The sequence below is a fragment of the Lacerta agilis genome, chromosome 4 (genome assembly GCF_009819535.1).
Source record: "Lacerta agilis isolate rLacAgi1 chromosome 4, rLacAgi1.pri, whole genome shotgun sequence".
Classification (NCBI taxonomy): Eukaryota; Metazoa; Chordata; class Lepidosauria; order Squamata; family Lacertidae; genus Lacerta; species Lacerta agilis.
Genome location: NC_046315.1, coordinates 50,969,427 through 50,990,154, shown reverse-complemented (window position 1 = coordinate 50,990,154; position 20,728 = coordinate 50,969,427). Strand labels below are relative to the sequence as shown.

The following is a 20,728-nucleotide window of genomic DNA, read 5'->3' as shown; positions in this document are numbered from 1 at the left end:
TCAACAATTACTTTGATAAAATACATATTTTGTTATGTGCAAATGGCTTTAGATACCTATTAGGTCCATAAATTACCATATAGCATATACCGTGTTTCTCCTAAAATAAGACACCGTCTTATATTTTTTTCCCCTCAACAAAACACAGTATGGCTTATTTTCAGGGGATGTCTTATTTTAACTGCATCGCATCAGTACGCTGCATAGCCACGCCTCTCCAGGCTGTTTTAATGGGAGGTGCCGCATCACTATGGCTTATTTTCGGGGTATGGCTTATTTTCGGGGAACGGCTTATATTTCGCAAATGCATAGAAATCCTGCTATGGCTTATTTTATGGCCATGGCTTATTTTAGGAGAAACACGGTATTCAACACAAAAAGCAGCGACAGTTTGCTGTTGACAAAGGACAGCTGGACATATAAAGGGCCCCATTACCTTCAGTAGCTTGGGGCCTCATCAAACCTAAATCCGGCCCTGATAACAATGATCGCTTTTAGGGGTTGGCATGTGCATTCCACATGACACCTGGTATCCTGTGCCTCATCAGAGAACCTGCCTTTTTAAGGATTCCCAACTGCATGTTATACTCTTGTTTTTGCTGAGCTAGACTGACATGTCTACCTACCCCTCTGGAAGTTCTGCATACCTAGTTTGTTTGTGTGGAGGCTTTTCCAGAAGTGATGCTGAATGAGCAAAGGAGCTGAGAGCAAGGATGGTGGTGCAATATTTCTCCCTCATCTATGCATACTGTTCATTGTCATGGGTCAAGAGTCCTGTTGTTCAATGGAGAAGCCTGCAATTCCCAAATGCTGGTCATTTGCCTGATGGACTTGGGGACAGTAAAATAAAGGCAGCTGTGGAAAATATAGATTTGATAATCTTGGAGTTTACGGTAAAGGCATAGGTTTGACATTTTGTACTAAAATTCTAAAAAAAAATCTTATCATCATCATCATCTCAGCAGTAATTAGTTTACAGTGCATTTGGATTTAAAAGAATACCAAGGAATATATTTCCAGCCCCATCCACGCTAAGGCTTCTTTCATTAATGTGAAACATTTTGTTTAGACTGTGATCCGTTACACACTTGCTTGGGAGTAAGTTTCATTAAAGAGTGTAGGTTATTTCTGAGGAAACATGTACAGGATTACCTTGAATATTGATAAAATATAGGATGACATGAGGAAATATTACTTAGCCCACTGACACTTTGTTTTGGTTTTAAATTCACATTCTGTTTTCATGAGGATGAATTAATTTAAAAGATGCATTGCTTCATACATGGAAAACATGACGATTTGAAACTGGGGCTCCTAAGTCTGGGCTCCTAAGTAATACCGGTACTTGGAATGTAGTTGCTAATATCTTTCATTTTGAAGGTGTTAACTATTCACATACATACAGCCACTTCATTTGTTGCAATTTTGCAAATCCATATGAATGAATGGTGTTTTTCCCCACACACTAAGTTAGATGTTACCCCTTAATTGCTATCAAAAAGGGAACTGCTTTAACTCTTGGAAGCACTGGTTACTGCAGGAAAATTAGTATCTACTGGACTGCATCATGTGTATACAACATCCTATGCAGAAATATGATGTGTGATGAAAATGATGTGCAAATGTCACATGTGAGGATGACCATTTGGATTTATTTGTTTATTTCATTTGCAGGCTAATAACCTGCAGCCAATCCCTTGTTCATGTGCAAAAACCCCAAAAGAACCAGCATGAGTGATCCTGTGTAGATGACCTAGACTCACAACATTCACACACAAGTGCTTTTCTGTAGCATGAAGTGGTTCTAGTCTAACATGAAGAGAATTGGCAACAATCGGTGCTGTAAAAAGACAACAATCACCTCTACTACTCTATTTAATTCTTTACATGTATTATTCTAATAGATTTCAGTAGATTTATTATTATTATTATTATTATTATTATTATTATTATTATTATTATTATTATTTATTAAACACCTTGCCAGAAAAATAACAGTCCTCAAAGTCATGTTGAAAACCAAACAGAATAACAACTGACAAAAATATGAAAGGAAGGCATCTCACAGACGTGTTAAATTGGGTGCATAAATAGTTCTGAACTGAACTTCTAATGACAAATGTATCTTATATGTATTGTTAGATCTGCCAGGCGTTACTCTGGAATCAAGATTCTGACCTCAAGGCGTTCAAGCCACGAGGCTGAAAATAATCACCACGTCGATGACATTTTACATATGTACACAGCTTGCACGACTCCAAGTGTTTGCGTTCGAGCCGAGTGTCTTGAATCCAAGTTTGAATTTGCATTACTGACAAATGAAAGAAAGGCTTTTGCATCTGAACTATAAAAAAGTATTAGATAAAAGTATTTTTCTTTTTTATCTCTTTAACAAGAGCAGGAGGGAAGTGGAGTGGGCTAATGGGTGTAAAAGATACAATCACTTCTCAAGTCCTATGCTCTCCTCCCCTTTCCATTCCTCTGATAATTTATAGCTCAGTGTGGAATCCGAGACACAGTGAGCTGTGCCAGAGGATCTGGCAGGAGGAAGAAGAGACAAGTTGCTCAGATTTGGAACATCAGCACAAGTTATAAAATTTAATTTTAGCTACTAGGCACTACTTTTAAGTGTGTGTTTTCCTCTTAGAACTCTTAAAAAAAAAGTCCAGTGTCTTCATGAAAATGTTTTCAGGGCTGTGTGGAATAGTGTTTTGTATAGCAGGGGACATGTTTGACTCTTTTCAGGCAGGGCTAGGTATTCATTTGATGACCCTCCTCAGGTGAAAATAAATTGCAATTATGTGTTCAGATTTTATTTAAAACCCCAAGGAACAAAAGAATGAGATGCAAGAGGCTTTTGTGGCGGATTTTGTTGCCCACAGCACACCCATCAGTCTATGTGATGTGTTTGGAGAAGTTCCTTTCTATAAGAGTTTCCATCACAAAAACTGCAGGCAGGGGCTTTCTCCTAAAGAAGAAGAATTCATTCAAAAGGAAGACTTACTCATTGCAGTAAGTAAATAGAATCAGTTTAGGGAAAGGAGTGGAGTAGAATTTTTTTTTGAAGTGTTAGCAGCATCAGAGATGCAGCAGTTTTAACTCTTTTCAGACAAGATAAAAGGAATTGGTTGAAAGAAATAGAGCAAGGGGGAAAGAATTCCATATTTGGGTAGAAGATTTGCTAATGTCCTGCCTTTTGCGAGTCTCTTGATGTCAGCTGATATGTTCACCCCTTCCCAAGTGTGACGGTGTGCGTGCATCATTCCAGCACCAGCTCCTTTTCCTGAGTGTTGCTAGGGTATTGTCTGATTGCACTGGTACAGAGATGAATCACTCGCCGATAAGGAAAGTGGAAATGTTGTTCAACAAATAGGTTTTTTTTTACAATGCAATAAGTGCATACCTCCAAGTTGGATTTCCCACAAGCACATTTTCCCACAGGCATAGAGCAGCTTCTACCAAGGTGCAGCTTCTACCAGGAAGCAGCCCCTGGCCCCTCTGATGTTCCTCAGGATCTGTGAAGGAAGTTCACAGAGGGCAGAACTGTACTATAATCTTTCTGAGCTTAGGAAGACAAGACAGGATGCCTTTACTCATTAGTCTTCAGTCATTGCTCTGCAGACAGAAGGTCTCAGTTTCAGTCCTTGCCATCTCTGGTTTAAAAACAATATCAGGGAGCACGTGATGAGTAAGACTGCATTGGCTAGTTGGATGAGTTATCTGACGAGGCATGCGGCATCTTCCCATGTTCTCTGAGTCTGCATTCCTTGACAGTGTAATAATAATGTAGAACATGAGCAAACTGCAGTTGCGTGTATTGTACATAAACTACATTGTGGTGTGTGTTGAAGATCTCAGTTCCAATCCACGTAAATATTCAGATCCTATTGAAATCAATGGGGTTTTAGTTGGGTTGAGCCCATCATGTTTCTAGTAAATATTACAGGGGTAGCTGATGTTGTGCCCTCCAGATGTTGTGGGACTACAACTCCCAGCATCCCTGAACATTGGCCATATTGGCTGGGGCTGATAGGAGTTTGAATCCAACAATATCTGAAGGCCTCCATGTTGGCTAGACTACCCTGCAATATAGATGATCCTGTTGACTTTCTGACCGTAGTAATAGGGTGCATACACAGCAACAGATTCTGCTATGTGTCAGTCAGATATTTTTCTCATCTTCTTTCCCCTTCCCCGTAATAGGACACCGTCAGAAACTAGACGAGCAGACAAAGCCTGGGAGTTTATCCTTTTCAGAGCGTCTGAGCGAATTGGAGCAGTTGCGTCGCACAGCCATAAGGGTCAGCCCACACCACCCAGCCCCCACTCCTAACCCAAGAGCTTCCTTGAACCACACCACTGCTTTTAACCCTCAGCCTCAGAGCCAGATTCAGGGTAAGTACCTGAACTTCCTCCCCTCACTCCACCCTGTGCATCAAGGAAAAGGTCACCCATTGGCCATTGGAATCATGGTTGGCTTGATCTGTTGTATAGGATGGCACTTTGGGACAGTTCTCCCCCTCCCCCAGTGGGTTTCATATGGCACATCTAGCACTAGCTCTGATAGTGAAAGAGGGCAGCAATTGTAAGCAGACAATGTGGAAAAGGTTGAGTTTGATGTAAGGTTCAAAACAACTGTGGAAAAGTTTTGGTGAAGAACAGTGTAGAAGAAACTAGGCAGAGTCTTTCTCCCAAAACAAATGCTCATTCATTTCTCTCATAGCACACTACTGTGGGATTCCTCCAGCCAATTAACAGCATTATAATCAACTCGACAATGGCCCTACAAACAGGGCCGGCTCAAAATATTTTGGCATCTGAGGAGAACCACAAAATGGCTTTTCCCTCCCCACCAGGGAAGAAGGGATGAGTGAAGATATTGCCTCATGGGTCAGCCAATCCTGGCTACAATTTATGCATAGCAGTGAGGTACATGCTTTGCAATTTAGAATGCATGTCCATGTTTCATGCAATGAAAGTTTGATACCGCTTTTCCCTAGGAAAAGGAGCTATTAGAGCAGAGAAGGAGTGTAAACTACTTCCCAGTCCACTGCTTCTCCATTCTTTCCTGGTGGCTTCTTCTCTCTGAGAAAAACAAACAGCCATCAGGATTTTATTACAAGTTCATACATAGTATAAACTTCCCAGAGTATGAACTTCCAACTCTAAATTCTATGATTCTATGATTCATTGTGTGATATATATATTTGTATCCTTTGGTCACAGGAGTTCAGTTGTTCTACTTTTGAGTAAAGGGTATGAGTGATGTTGCCATGAATTTCAAGGCACTAACAGCAGCCATCAGTACCAGCTCAAATGGATATTCAGATACCATTTCCACACATTACACTGAACTTGTTTCATGGGTGATCCCACTTTCCTCTCCATGTAGGGATGGGGGGGAAATTTTGGTTCTGAATCCACAGTTCCTGGTGCAATATGCAAACCACAGTGCAGCTGCCCTTTGACATTTACACTTCTGGTTCTCCAACCAAAGAATAAGTACGAAAATGTATATATCAGTATAATGATTTCATCCCTTAACTATTCCGACCACTAAAAAATAATTAAATAGATATACGGAGGCACTAATCTGTATGTCGTCATCTGTATTGCAGAAACAGCAGAACACCCTAAGTCAGCCCTGCGATAAACCAGGAGCTAATTTATTTAATCGCAAAATTATCCAGACTGACCTTGTGTTATTAAGCAACATTCACTCCTTGTTGCATGTTTGCAAGTTATCTTTTAGTTTAGTTCAGACTCCTGCTTTCATAAGATAATGTTGGAGTGGTTGGCTATGTATACAGACTCCAAGTGCTGTAGAACTATAGGGAAATGCTGGAAAAGGCAGTCAGGCACAGCATTAGGTGAAAGCCCTAAGTTACTCTAAAAACTGAATCTACTGTTTATATTCAAGAGTAGTAAAATTTCAGCCATATATATTTTTAAACAGAAGATGTTCTCTTATAATGGCGACGGCACCCACCTGAGAGGTGCCGAAACTATATATATAGTTGCCCTTTTCACAGAGTGATCCAAAGTGACTTAAAATAAAACCAATTAAGAACATTTCATAACAATCCAAAAACAATAACTAGATAAAAGGCAGGATTTACGCATCCCGCTCCAGTAAAAGAGGCTGCAGTGCCACCCTTCAAGTTAATGGCCAAAAGAAAAGGGCAGAAAGAAAAGTCTTTGCCTGGTGGCTAAAGACAGATAAAGCTACCACACAGCTATTACACATATACAGTCTAATTCTGTATATGTTTACTCAGATGTGAATCACATGGGATCCAGCAGAACTTCTTCCTAAGTATTGCCTTACAGCAGGCTTCCCCAGCCTGGTGCTTTCCAGATGTTTTGGACTACAGCTTTCACCAGTCCCAGACAGCATAGCCCAATGGTCAGGGATGGTGGGAGTTGCAGTTCACAACATCTACAGGATACCATGCTGGTGAACAGTAGCTTAAACTGTAACACTTAAGCCATTTGTTACAGAGCAAACACAAGCTGTTTCTCACAGGACCTCTTCAGCCCTTAGCATGTTTAATAAGTCTTGCCGATGGCAATGAAATTTACTACTGTGTACCTTGATTGGGATCAGGGCATGCTTTAAAGATAGCAAAGTGCATTTTTAGCTTATATTTTGCTGGGAGCTATCTCTGAAGCTTGGCTCCAGCTATAATTCCAGACCACATAGTGTAAACAAATTAAAACAATCCTGTCTTAGTTTTTCTTTTTTCCCCTCTTTTAAAAAATCTTGCTTTGCAACTATCTATCATCATGATCATCATGAAAGTAGCTGGACTTGATTAAATACCCTCTAATGTATATTTTACAAAGGTATATTTTACATGCATAATTAAGCATGTCTGAAATTAGGATGAATGACATATGACCCTTTCTTAGAAAGCTAATATTTATTTTCCAGTTTAGTAATAAGTACTTTGAACAGTTTTTGAACAGAACAATTCACTTGTTTTAAATCAAGTGTGTTCTTGCATTTTAACTGGGCTCAGTGGTGCGTTCTATTTATTATCATTATTAGTACCCATTGTAGTAGTACTCATAGTAATGTATTCAGAACTAAAACAAGATGTTTTAAAAATAAAAGAAGCAAAATTCAAACCTGCAGACTCACAGTCTACTGGACATGATGCAAAATTGTTTGTATTTCCACAGGTGAAAATCCATTTTTTAATATATTGTTATTTTAATTCTTAGTAATGCTCTCAGTATGTTGTGTTCATTTCGCTGGGTTCAGATTTAACATGAAACCATGTTATGTGAACAGTAGACATGAAGCAGGCAAACCACGATTTGGAGTTGTTTTTGTTTCCCATATTCTCAGCACTGAATTCAGATGGATTCACAGTGACTCAGATGTAAACTCTGGTTTGCAAACAAGCTTCAAATTTTGGTTTCAGACACTGGTTTCAGAACTTAAACAAACCATGTTTTGTAGGTAGGCTTTGGTCCAGACATTATTAAAGGAAACAAGATGTAGTTTAACATACCATGGTTTTGTATTTTGTTTGCACTCAACCTTTATGTCAGAATTTAGGATTTGCTTGTCATAAGGCACATTTCTTTCCCATTTTTGTTGTGGACAAAACATTTGAAAGCCTATAATTAAGAGACTTAAAAGTCATAAGACAAATACAGTGAACTCAAATTAGAGCGTACTTAAAGCAAATAAAATATAGGCAGGATCCCCTGTACTGGAGAACAGCAATTACTGCCTGAGCCTATTGCAACAGTAGTAAATATGCCAGAGACTTACTGAACTAAAATGCTTAGATTGGACTGTACCAACAATAATGCTAGTATAATGCCAAAATATATGACATTATGGTAGTTTTCTGCTGTGTTTGTGTGAGCTGTTATTTGTTTTTATAAATTTGTAATTTGTTTATTTAATAGAATTTTTAATGCAAAGGAGTTAAAAGAATTACTAGGGCTAGTTTCTAAATATCACAAGCACAGGTCATAAAGCAATTATTTAAACTTTTTAAATAATACAGCAACTTCAAAATAAACACCTGAGAGATATTTGTGTATTTTTAAAAGGGCTGAAATATTTTCATACCACTAAGCTACTGTTTACTTGAAGAGGTCTCCACCTGTGAAAGGGGGAAAGGAATTAACTTCCTATTTTTATCAGGTTTCATATTTCAAACAAAAAGCAGTTTGTATGATGAAAGCAAGTCCAGGCAGGCTAGTGCCCATAAATTGCTTTAATAGACTCCTTGATTTCTTTCATATATATATATATATATATATATATATATATATATATATATACATACATATATACACACCTGTCCATTTAGAAGTTCAAAACCTATGCCTTCACAGCAGTGAAGGGGAGTAACTATGCTTTCAAGTTCAAAAAGAAAACTATTCAGTGTATACGTACTGATGCAATTCTGCAGATTCAAGCAGATATTTATATACAGGAAAATAATTGTCATAGATGGAAGCTTTTATGGAGGTACTGGCACAGAAGTTGAATAAAGCCAATCAACCCAAGGGTAATCCCTACAATCTCACGAAGTACACGTTCTATTCTTTGTGAGAGAGTCAGCAAGCCCTAACTGAAAGGCAATAGCATAAAATCCAGCCCAAATGGAATGGGAACGAGGTATAGCCTCACCATGAGAAGGAGGGTACAGAAGAACTGTCTGACAGTAAGAGCTATTTGACAGTGGAACAAAGTGGAGAGTTGTGGACTCTCCATCCTTGGAGGTTTTTAAGGCTTCGGTCTTGGGTGCTTTAGCTGAGATTCCTGAATTGCAGCGGGTTGGACTAGACAGCCCTTGGGATCTCTTCCAACTCTGCAATTCTATGACACAGTAGCAACTGAAGTGTTTTAGGGTTAACCTGTAGCCGGTTTGTTTGTTTTTCTCAATTTGGGTTGAAGTTGGTTTGGGGTGGGGGGGAATGCATCGAAGTGCAACATTTCATAAGAAATGATAGATATGGATTGTGGCTATTCTTGTGTGTGCACTGCTTCCTAAACCAGTGGTGGGAATGCACTGGATGCAGAGCACATTGGATGCACTATGTACAGTCTCAGCTCAATAAAGCTAGTGTGCTATGCAGTAGTAGCCAAGTAAGGAAAGGATTTGTATGCGTTGCCGCCTTCCAGTTGCAATCTTATTGTTATATATGTATGGCTTCACTGATAGTGCTCCAAAGGTCTTCTCTTATAAGGTTCCTCTAGGCAAGCCCTCCATCTAATTTTCTCCTATGCTTCCTCTTCCAATTTTGTGTGGTGCTTTGCTGCATTACTTCTGGCAATGGGTAACTATTTCTAGGATGAGAGTGCCAACCCTTGCTCCTGCACCATTATTAATGTCCTGGAAGAGCTGGTAATGCTTAAGCAGTGGTCATAGCGGTCATGATGTTGCATTGCCATGTGCTCCATCTTCTTAAGTATTTATTTGACAGCATAAGAGCTCATAAGATTAATCATAACATTTCTTGTTTATACCACCCTCTTGAACTGGAAGAAACAATATATTTCTGAAAAGGGGGCACTAGAACAAATTTGCTATGTTTACGATGGGTTATTGCAATGTAATCTTTTGTTTTATGGTTCAAGCTTATGGGAATTTTTAAAAGATATAAAGCGCATAAAGGCAAGATGCTCTTGGATGTATGGGGAATCAAGATGACAATCATTCTACCTCCTTACTAACTACCCTCTGCTTTCCATGCTGCTATCTTTCCTAGAAAGTAGTCTAGGTAACAAAACGTGCTTGGGATGATGATTATTTGTTACATGTTTATCCCACCTTTCCTCTAAGGAGCTCAAGGTGGCATACACAGTTCCTTCCCTCTCCATTTTATCTTCACAACAATCCTGTGAGGTAAGGTAGCTTGAGAATGAGTAATTGGCCTGAGGTCATTCACTGAGCCTCATGACTGAGTAGGGATTTGAAACCTGGTCTCCCAGGTCTAACCATTACAGCACACTGGCTTCCAGTCTGTGGAGAGTCCAGTGTGTTATCTATTTGATTTCATGAAGTTTTAAATATCTTGAGTGTGTGAACATTGCATTTCTTTTTGCTATTGTTTGACTGATGTGGGAGTCTTCTAAACAGCCTGTTTACTGAGCATTCATCCTAATTTGCTCACACTGAGGATAGACAGCATCCAGTATTTATTGAGCACTTGTGCAGAGGTTATATGACAATAAGTATCCATCCTGATTTGCTTACGCAGTTCTTATATGTCTTTCCATTAATCATTTGTTCATCCCATACTTTTCAGTGCATTTCCCTATTGGTTTCCGAACTTCAAAAAGCACAGGGTTGACAGAGTGCTTTAATATGTTTTAATTGTACAAACCTAAATTTCCAGTATGCAATTGAATCTCTCTACAAAATACTGGCGGGCTGGAGATGACCCTATAAAATGGAAGCCAGGACCCAAATCATTACCTGAAGTATGTGTCAATTGTTTTATTTTTCCATGACCCATTTAGAATCTCTATGCCACATCTTAAACTCTTCTTGAGATTTCCTGTCAGTTTCAAATTGGTTTGCCGTACACCATGAAGACTGCTGTTCAGGAAATTCCCCTGTTCTTGCAGTATTAGTTAGCAATTATTTGGATCCTGGCTGCATTATGTAAAAGATTTTATGTACTGCTAAAAAATTGAGAAAATGAGTTTTCCCCATCCCCTAAAAACAACAACCGTACTTAAGTTAAAAGAAATGTCTTTGGATATTTTTACACCTAAAGTAAGCCTTTTAAAAGGCTTGTGACCAATTATATTGACCAAAACATGCTTACAAGGACAAAAGTAACCCAAACTGCATTTTGTAACACAAGAAGGCAGATTATTTGATCATTTTTTTGGAAAGGCAGGAATGTTTAAACTTTGCAGTAATATTTTTCTCATTGCTTCCCAGGTGAAAAAAGCTTTGTTTAAAGAGATATCTTCAAGGTCTCCTATGCTATCATAATCATTTCTTGGAAACATCCATCTTTATCATAGTTCCCATGAGCTGAAGAAACACACTGGTGTGGTTGACCACAAGGAATTGTAGATAGCATTGTTTCCATAGCTTGATCTATTTTGCTAGGGTTTTAGTATTTTTGTGGGTTTTAATGAAGTGCTCAAAAACAGGATGTGTTCAGGTTATAACCCTGAAAAATTCAGACACAATTATCATAATGTAAAGTATAAAGTTAAATTTTTAGGGCACTGAAATTTGTATTTTCAGTGAGGAATCTTTTTTAAAAACAAGCTGTTTCAAAAATCTATTATGCTTACTTTCTGTTCCAGATGAATAGTTATGTTACAGTATTCCAGAGGAACCTATACAACTGTTATTAGACCTCCTGCTCCTTTCAGCTCTAGTCAGCATGGCCAGTGGTCAGAGATTATGGGAGTTGTAGCCAAACAACATCTGGATGACTACAGATTTCCCATTTTTTTTCTCTTCTCCTTGGAATAACCACAACACCATTTTTTATTTTTGCATTTTAAAGATGAGACTCTGTTCTCCTGTCTGCTTTACAGGTGATGGAAGCACCTTTTAGAGGAGTAGGAGGCTGAACCTGGGAAACTTCGTCTTCCCCTTTCCTGCCTCATTCCACTGAACCAAACGATTGTTGCTGTTAGTGACTCAGCATAACAACAGGCCCATAGGTTGTTGGGTTGTTTGTTTGTTTGTTTTTTACTGGAATACATTCTTCCTGGATCAGGGTACTTACGTGAAATGTTGATGTAGTAGAAACCAGTCACTTCCATGTTAGGGTCAGAATGTTGAAGATATTAATTATAGGCCACTTTTGATCAAAATAATACACAAAGAAGCTATTCTGTCCTTTTCATTAGAAACACTTCACAGAATTTTTACAATAAATTAACAGTTGTCTCTTTCAGTTTATTCCTACTAGGACAGTAAATAACTTATTTCTGTCTGTGTTTAAAAGGTAGTAAACATTACTAGATCAGTGCATGCTTCTTCACTGCAGATTCTTAGCAGAGCATCTTTGATATATGGACACAGAGGTAATAGTTAGAAAATGTTTTGCCATGCTTTTTCTTCTTTGAGCTATTCTGGTGTATTCATGTGTGCTCATCTGACAGATCTTTGGCAAGGTACAGTAACGCTGTTTCCTGCCTAGACTATTACACTTAATCAGCTGCAGAAAACTAAATTAATTGTTTGGCAATAAGGTGAGAAGAGAATTCTCCAACACAAGGGATTATCTTTTCACAGGTCAGATAGATAATATCCTGTTTTGAGAGTCTAGCAAATTATCATAGGATTGTTTGCCTACTAATTAGTTGATTTGCAGAATGCTGATGACAGAAAAACCAATTGCTGCAGGAAACTAATAAGTTGTAATCTGCAGTTAGGAAGACAACCTGCATCTAAAGCAGTTTGCATCACAAAGCCATTGTCCTATAGATAAATGAGCACTGAGAAAATCTCAGAGTCTCATTTGAATAATGGCTTACTGCCTCCTACATTCTGTCTTGAAGACTCAACAGATGCAGATACTGAATGGTTTGAACACCAACCAGTTCTTTCTTGAAATAAAAAAAAATAAAAAAATTGTCCAGTAGCACCTTGTTGTTGTTCAGTCGTTCAGTCATGTCTGACTCTTCGTGGCCCCATGGACCAGAGCACGCCAGGCACGCCTATCCTTCACTGCCTCTCGCAGTTTGGCCAAACTCATGCCAGTTGCTTCGAGAACACTGTCCAACCATCTCATCCTCTGTCGTCCCCTTCTCCTTGTGCCCTCCATCTTTCCCAACATCAGGGTCTTTTCTAGGGAGTCTTCTCTTCTCATGAGGTGGCCAAAGTACTGGAGCCTCAACTTCAGGATCTGTCCTTCTAGTGAGCACTCAGGGCTGATTTCTTTACAAATGGATAGGTTTGATCTTCTTGCAGTCCATGGGACTCTCAAGTGTCTCCTCCAGCACCATAATTCAAAAGCATCAATTCTGCATCGATCAGTCTTCTTTATGGTCCAGCTCTCACTTCCATACATTACTACTGGGAAAACCATAGCTTTAACTATACGGACCTTTGTCGGCAAGGTGATGTCTTTGCTTTTTAAGATGCTGTCTAGGTTTGTCATTGCTTTTCTCCCAAGAAGCAGGCGTCTTTTAATTTCGTGACTGCTGTCACCATCTGCAGTTATCATGGAGCCCAAGAAAGTAAAATCTCTCACTGCCTCCATTTCTTCTCCTTCTTTTTGCCAGGATGTGATGGGACCAGTGGCACCATAGAGACCAACTAAGTTTGTTCTGGGTATAAGCTTTTGTGTGCATGCACACTTCTTCAGATACACTGAAACAGAAGTCACCAGACCCTTATATATAGTGAGAGGGTGGGGTGGGGTTTTTCTCAGAAGGGTAGTAAGAGATGGGTGATTGACTCAGTGGGTATGGCAAACCTGTCATGCATACGAAAGCTTCTACCCAGAACGAACTTAGTTGGTCTCTAAGGTGCTACTGGACAATTTTTTAATTTTTTTAATTTATTTTGACTGCTTCAGACCAACACAGCTACCTACCATCTCTTTCTTTCTTTCTTTCTTTCTTTCTGTCTTTCTCTCTCCTTGCATTTTTTCCCAACTAGCCTGGGGCAGAGTTCCAGGCAACTCAAAAGCTTGCTCATTATTTTGTGACATTTTGGTTGGCCTAATAAAGGAATGCAACTCTCACCAGTCCCAGTTAGCATAGCTGTGATGGTGGAACTGTGTAGTCCAAAACACCTAGAGGGCACCCATATGGGAAAGGCTGGGATCATGAAATATTTCCCTAAATTTTATTTCTGTTTCTTTCATCATCCATATCAGGAAAAAGGTTTTATTAGGCTGAGGGAAGGTGGCTTGCCTAAGACTAACTTCTCAGTTGATGAAAAATTCAAAAAGGGGATCTCCTGGCTTGCAACTCACTCTCTTGATAGAGTTACAAACTTGGTGGATCAGGGGGTGTGCTGTGGGTGTAGTGTATCTTGAGATAACTGTTAGGTGGATTTGAAGCTGGTTGACTGGCCAAACCCAAAGAGTGCTCACTAATGGTTCCTTGGCATCCTGGAAAAAGTGACAAGTGGGTGCCACAGGGTTCTGTCCTGGCCCCATTGTTGTCCAAAGTCTTTATAAATGACTTGGACAAAGGAATTAAAAGGATGCTCATCAAATTTGCATATGACACAAAACTGGAAGGGCTAGCTAATGCTACAGAAGACAGAATTTGGATTTAGGATTACTTTAACAGATTGGAGAACTGGACCCAGACCAACAAAAATAATTTCAATAGGGACAAATGTGAGATTCTGCACTTAGGCAAGAAAAACCAGCTGCCCCGATATAAGATGGACATCTGGCTTACTAGCAGTACATGTGAAAAGGATCCAGGTGTCTTAGTGGACCACAAGCTTAACATGAGTCAACAGTGTGATGCAGCAGCAAAAAAGCTAATGCTATTCTAAGCTGCCTCAACAGAGGTATAGTGTCTAGATCAAGAGAAGTAATAGTACTGCTTTAGTCTGCTCTAGACACCTGAAATCCTGTGTCTAGTTCTGGGCATCACAATTTAAGAAGGATATTGACAAGCTGGAATGTGTGCAGAGGAGGGCAACCTAGAAGAACAAGGGTCTGGAAATGAAGCCTTATGAGGAACGGTTGAGGGAGTTGGGTATGTTTAGATTGGAAAATAGGAGATATCGTAGCCATCTTCAAAAATCTCAAGGGCTGCCACATGGAAGATGGAGCAAGTTTGCTTTCTCCTGGAGGGTAGGGCCCAAACCAATGGATTCAAGTTACAAAAAAGGAGATTGTGACTGAACATCAGGAAGAACTTTTTGACAGTAAGAGCTGTTTGACAGTGGTGGTCTCGAGGTTTTTAAGCAGAGGTTGAATGTCCATCTATCATGGATGCTTTAGTTGAGATTCCTGAATTGCTGAGGGGTGGACTAGATTACCCTTGGGGGTCCCTTCCAGTTCTACAGTTCTATGATTCTGTGATTCATAACCACTGTAGTATCCTACCTGTCTAAATAAAGTGCCACTTAACAACCACTGTAGATTATAATAGCCCCTAACAACAGAAATGTTTAAAAATTAAGTGATATTCATCGCCGGTGCCTTTAACAGGTTTACCTGCTCAATGGGAACATTCCTCCCTTTAAGAATTCTTAAAATTGCAGCTTAAAGAAATCAAGAGATCAGGCTGCATAGTGTTAAACCATCCAGGCTCCCTTCTAAACTCAAAGTTGAATTTTAGTTTGGCATGAATTGACCAAGAGGGGAAGTGTCTGCTGCTTTGTTTTGCTCACTCACCAAGAAATAGGAGGTTGTATTTCACCTGCCTGCTACTTATCACTTTGACAGTTCTGAGCACTTAATTAATTCATAGGAGTGGGTGTAGCCCTGGCTCATGAAGTCCTTGTAATACACTGCAGAAAGTGCAATGCTCCTTCCTTTCCAGAATTCATACGTTGGACTTAGACCAAGGAGGTAGTTCGTGAAGCTCACTGGGAAACTTTGAGCCAATGAGATCTATGGTCTGACTACTCTCACACAGTAGTTGTAAAGATGAAATGGTGAGGATTAGGGGTGAGCCTGTTCCCTTCCCTGAACTCCTGGGGGTGGGGGATTAAAGGAGTTGTGGGTTGGATTAGAACTAAGGCTAATTGAACTTGGATCACACTGAAATCAATAGGATGTGGAAGTCATGACGTGCATGCCATTGATTTCAATGGAAACTAAGTTCAGCTAACTTTGTCTGGATCCAGCCCAGAATATATTGCTTGGGCCCTTTAGTGTAGAATAAGAAAGCCAGGTGAGTTTTATTTATTGTGTAAAATATAAGCAGAAGCAGGTGTGCTTCTTATACAAGACTTCAGATGCACTCCAAACTGTGGACACATCATAGCTGAGACCTTATGCTAGCGATATTGATGTTCTTTTTTATTGGCTTTTGAAGCATAGTATGGGCCCATGAATAACCCAGTTGTTACGAAGATTAAAGGTGCGTGTTGCAAAACTCTGGTAAATAAAATCTCTCTTAGTCTTTCACTGACAAATCCAGTTTTACTCTCCATTGAATTTTTTCTTTTCTTTTTAAGACTGTAATCTCCACGTTGGCAGAACACTTCATAGCTTGTTAGCAGAGCTTGAATTACCTCCCATGGTAAATACAACAAAAATTAATAAATAAGAACACCTTAAAGGCAAATGCTCACTGAATCAAATTCGTGCACACTGTGGCATGTGTGCTCTAAGTGGTGCAGGACACCCTCCAAAGAGCCATATATTGAGCTCCATGGTGCCCTTGAATTCTTTGATTTCTAAAAGCAGCCACTAGCAGCACCCACACAGTGATCCTCTTTGAAAACCAGGAGGCTTTCAAAACATGTTTGTGAGATGAGGAAGGAGCTGTTCAAAGGCATTTCTCAAAAATCAAAATCCCTTCTTGGTTTGTACAAGACATTAGGTGCTTCCAAATCAGGGTTTGACAAACTTTTGGGTAGCCTGTGGGAGCATTTGTAAATGAGAGAAACTATCATGGACACCACACACACACACACTAAGCACACACCACAGCCTATTTCATTGGCTACAATAGACTGCTTCTTCTAACCTTAACTGAGGTGGAAGGACAGAACTGTGGAGAGAAGACCTCTGCTGATGCATGTTGGCTTGTGAGAACTGCACAGGCAACACCTGCAGGCTTGCAACCACAGAATGACTTTGCTCTGGAAGTGGTAAAAGCACTTAAAGAGGTTGTTTTCATATTTAGCCCCAACTTGCAATAAGTTGGTAGGCAATCCACTTGTCAGTGGCCTAAGGCTGTGGTCTCCAATGCAGTGCCTATGGGCACCATGGCACCTTCATACCTTCCTCATGGTGTACAAGGCCCTCTGCCCCTTCCTTTTTTGGAGGGTTGCCTGCTTTTTTGTCTGTTTTGTATTTGTTTTGGGATGTGTGTAGGCATCTTGCCTGTTTGGAGGATGGGGAGAAGGTTCTGAGCATTACTGGTCCCAACAGTTTCTTAGATTTCCAAATGTGCTGGGCTGAAAAATGTTGGGGATCCTAATGTAAGGGATACCATTAAAAGAGATTGCCTTCAACAAGTTATGATTTTAACCTTCTGCAAAGTTAAGCTGTGCAACTTCCTTTTCATTTTCTCTTAAATTTACTTTAGGTTTCCTACCTGTCTTATCATTCGGCATCAGTCCATATGTGAACAAAAATACAGATCGGCCATGTCAAAATACATTCAGGTGTATTGTGTTAGAGCATCCAGTCAAGTATGTGTTCACACGCAGGAGCATGCAGTTTTGCAGGCAGGAAAAATGCTGGAATGATTGCGTGGCCTGTCTTTGAGAGGGTGGCGATGTACATACATTCATATCTGCAGTTATAAACTCTCTGTGTGAAGTTAGGGCATAGTAACCTAGGAAGCTACCGACTCAGATCATTGGTTAATCTCGCTCAGTATCAACTACACAGCTCTCCAGGGTCTTTGGCAAAGCTTTCCCCAGATCTATCTGCAGATGCCAGGGTCTAGCAAAGCATGAGTTATATCCCTTTCTCCAAGCATGAGTTATGTCCCCAGTTGATATAGAAAAAAATTGCTTTAGAAAAAGCAAAATTAGATGTATATTTGTACCAGTCAGTTTTTTATTGCTATGATTGACAAGACAATTTTCCCATGTTGTAAATTCCTCCCTTCCTGTGTACACTGAGTAATCAGGTGTGTCAAGGACTTGACCAGTGCTTGATCCTGCTGAAATCAGTCCACCCTTCTCTTGCACAGTAAGCTTCAGTCACATGCCCACACATGATTATTTTGATTACCACCCACTGATAGCCTAACTTCTTTCTCTGTTAGAACCTTCAGTTCATGATCCAAGTAGAAGGTGGAGGATCATAGCCTGACCCAGTGCCAAGTGGTGAGCTTTGGGCTGTTAGGGAAAGTATAGTGTTTCTCTCCACATTTCAGTTTAGCAAATTCGAGCTTGCAACCCCATCCTGCTTATAAGCGTAAAGAGAAGCATCCCTTGATTTGTTTATTTTAGGTGTGGTTTTGTGGACTTCAAGTGGTTTCTTTCAGTCTGCATCTCAGAAATTTGCTCATCTTAATCCAGAGGTCTAAAACAGTTGGATATTTGGAAGACTTTGGCAGATTTCTGTGTACATCCTAAAATAGAGTCAACACACGTGGTTTATTGCTTTTGAAAATCTTAGCCATGAGACTGAATGTAGATTATGTTAATTTTTAAAGAGATATTTTTGGCATTCTGGAATAGTTCCCCCCCCCCTCCAAAAAGTGTGGTGCACACATTTTGGCTACACATAAAATATTCTTTTATTGGCCGTTAACTGAAAATGCTATATAAGAGTCTGCTGCTGCTGCTGCTGCTGCTGCTGCTGCTGCTGCTGCTGCAGTAATGATGGCATTCAGAGAAAGTTCTAGCAACCCCCGTGGTCCTGATCCAGATTGATTTTTCTAAGTAAGGAGAGTAGCCAGTCACAAGCACATTTTTAATAGAACATGAACATAAAATATACTACATTATTTAGTTTAACCATTCAAATATTTTATCTTAAAACCTTGGACAACTAGAAAAATCTGAATCAAGTGAGGCCTTCTAGGTACAGTGTCATTGCTTTCTTCTCATGGAGGGCTAGAGAGGTAGGGGGTTGTTTTTTTAATGGAAGAAGATCAGAGTCTGAGCCCCCTTCTTCTTTTGGACCTAGTACAGCAATACCCACTACATCCCCCTCTTTGTTGGTCTCTGTGAGTTACTAGAGATTCTTACTGTATACAGAGAAAGTAGACTGTTGAGTAGATGGTGAGAGAGACCTGGTGCAAACAGATGCATTGAGGCACAGAAATTTATCTAGACATGGGGTACAGAGGAAGCTGCCTTTACATCATCTCAGACTATTGGTTCATCTAGCTCAGTATTGTCCACACAGGTGGGCAGTAGCTCTCCAGTGTTTCAGAGAGGGGACATTCCCAGCCCTACCTGGAGATGCCAGAGATCATACCTGATATTTCCTGCATTCAAACCAGATGCTTTACCACCTTTACCTGAGAGATGGATCAGAAAAGGGAAATTCTCCTATACTAGCTTTTTCCCATGGAAGTGGAGTGAGACTTCCATGTAATGGGAGTCTCCATACCAGAACTGTACCACGTATCACAAGCTAGTTGTGATTCTCCCACCTGGCATGAAAAGGTGGTCAAAGGAGCAGTCATTATCAATAATGGGTGATGTTGGCATGGAAGCTCTCCATGCTCACTGGAAGCATCATCTGGCAACTGGTATTGTGCACTGCACTCCTTCACAGAGGCTGTTTCCAAATTTACTCAAAACTGTGAAGGTAATTTGATGAAGGTAAATTGAACAGCATGCATAATAAGTGGTTGGGTCATGTTTTTATCCAGGTGGTCCCCCAGTCTACAGTAATGGATAAAAATGCCATGATTCTACTGGTAGCTCCCCATGATAGGTTGATGCTAGGCAGCATAAAACCTTTTGTGTTGTTCTTACGGCAAAACTAGAAGTAACAGCAGCAGGCCCCTGGCATCAACATTTCCTATAGACAAGTTTTAAGATATGTTCTAAAATATTTATAGGTGTGCTAGCACACACACGATGCATTCAGATGGTGGTTCAGTATACCTTTCTTTCCCTTCTTTTATTGTTGTTGTTGTTGTTGTTGTTGTGTGTGGTGCTTTCAGACAAAGTTGTAATGGTTCCCATAATCTTAATGAACACAGCTCATTAATGAACATGATTCTGTTAGGTCCATTAATTTCAGCGAGTCTGCTCTGCATAAAACTTAGTTGAATACCACCATTTGCCTGAATATCAGTTGCTTAAACGTTTGTAAAAAGGCATCAGTTGTGGCATAGTGGCCTTATTTGTTCTTTTTCTTTAAGAAAGAAAGAGAGAAAGAAAGAAAGAAATCTTGTCTCCAAATACTTTAACTCACTTTTATCTCCCTTACAATTTTCGAGACATGCCCTTGCGTGAGCCTATCCTGTTGCTTCCATTCATGACTCATGCTCATCAAACCACCCTTGCAGCTGTGGTCGGGCTGTCCGGCCAAAAATCACAAAACCCAACAGGTGGGTGTGACAGGAAAACAGCTACCAAGAGGGCCACAGCTGTGAGCATGTCGCTCTATTATTGGTAAGGGCATGAATCATCTCTCAATTGAGGAAGCAGCAGTAGACAACCTGTTCGCTTGGGAAATATGATGATAATAATAATAACAATAATAAAAAAGAAATAGAAACAAACCCAGATGACTCTGTGGAAGGGTTTTTTCCTCCCTCAGACGGTATGGAGGCGAATCCTTCAAATAGACTTTTGAAAAAACTCTGTATGTGTTGTATCTGGACAGGCCAGAGAAAAACAGGAATACAAAACTGTTTTGTTGGGCACGGGGTGGGAAGTGATGTTGACCAGAGAACTATTTGTAAGCTCTCTCTCCAAATAATTCTACACACACATCCTCCATGATGTTCCATATGTGCATTGTTTGCTCTCATGAGGCTTATAGACCACATACACACCATACATTTAAAGCACACTGTTTCCCTCAAAGAATCCTGGGAGCTGTAACTTACCTCATCCCAAGCTACAATTCCCAGGACCCAAAGTTCCCAGGATTCTTTGGAGAAACTCACGTGCATCATAATAATGGTGTGTGTGCAGCCATAGAA

The 20,728-nt window shown here is 40.0% G+C and overlaps 1 protein-coding gene across 2 annotated transcripts in view; it reads left to right on the top strand.

Annotated features, from left to right (window-relative positions):
* Positions 1–20,728, top strand: part of RUNX1 (RUNX family transcription factor 1) — a 173,880-nt gene that overhangs the window by 130,533 nt on the left and 22,619 nt on the right. Inside the window, exon 5 of one of the 2 annotated variants that reach the window (XM_033146986.1) lies at positions 4,204–4,395. The exons of the other annotated variant lie outside the window; for it this stretch is intronic. Within the exon in view, the coding sequence (XP_033002877.1) occupies positions 4,204–4,395 (192 nt within the window). The remainder of the gene's footprint in view (positions 1–4,203; positions 4,396–20,728) is intronic. 2 annotated transcript variants of the gene reach the window in all.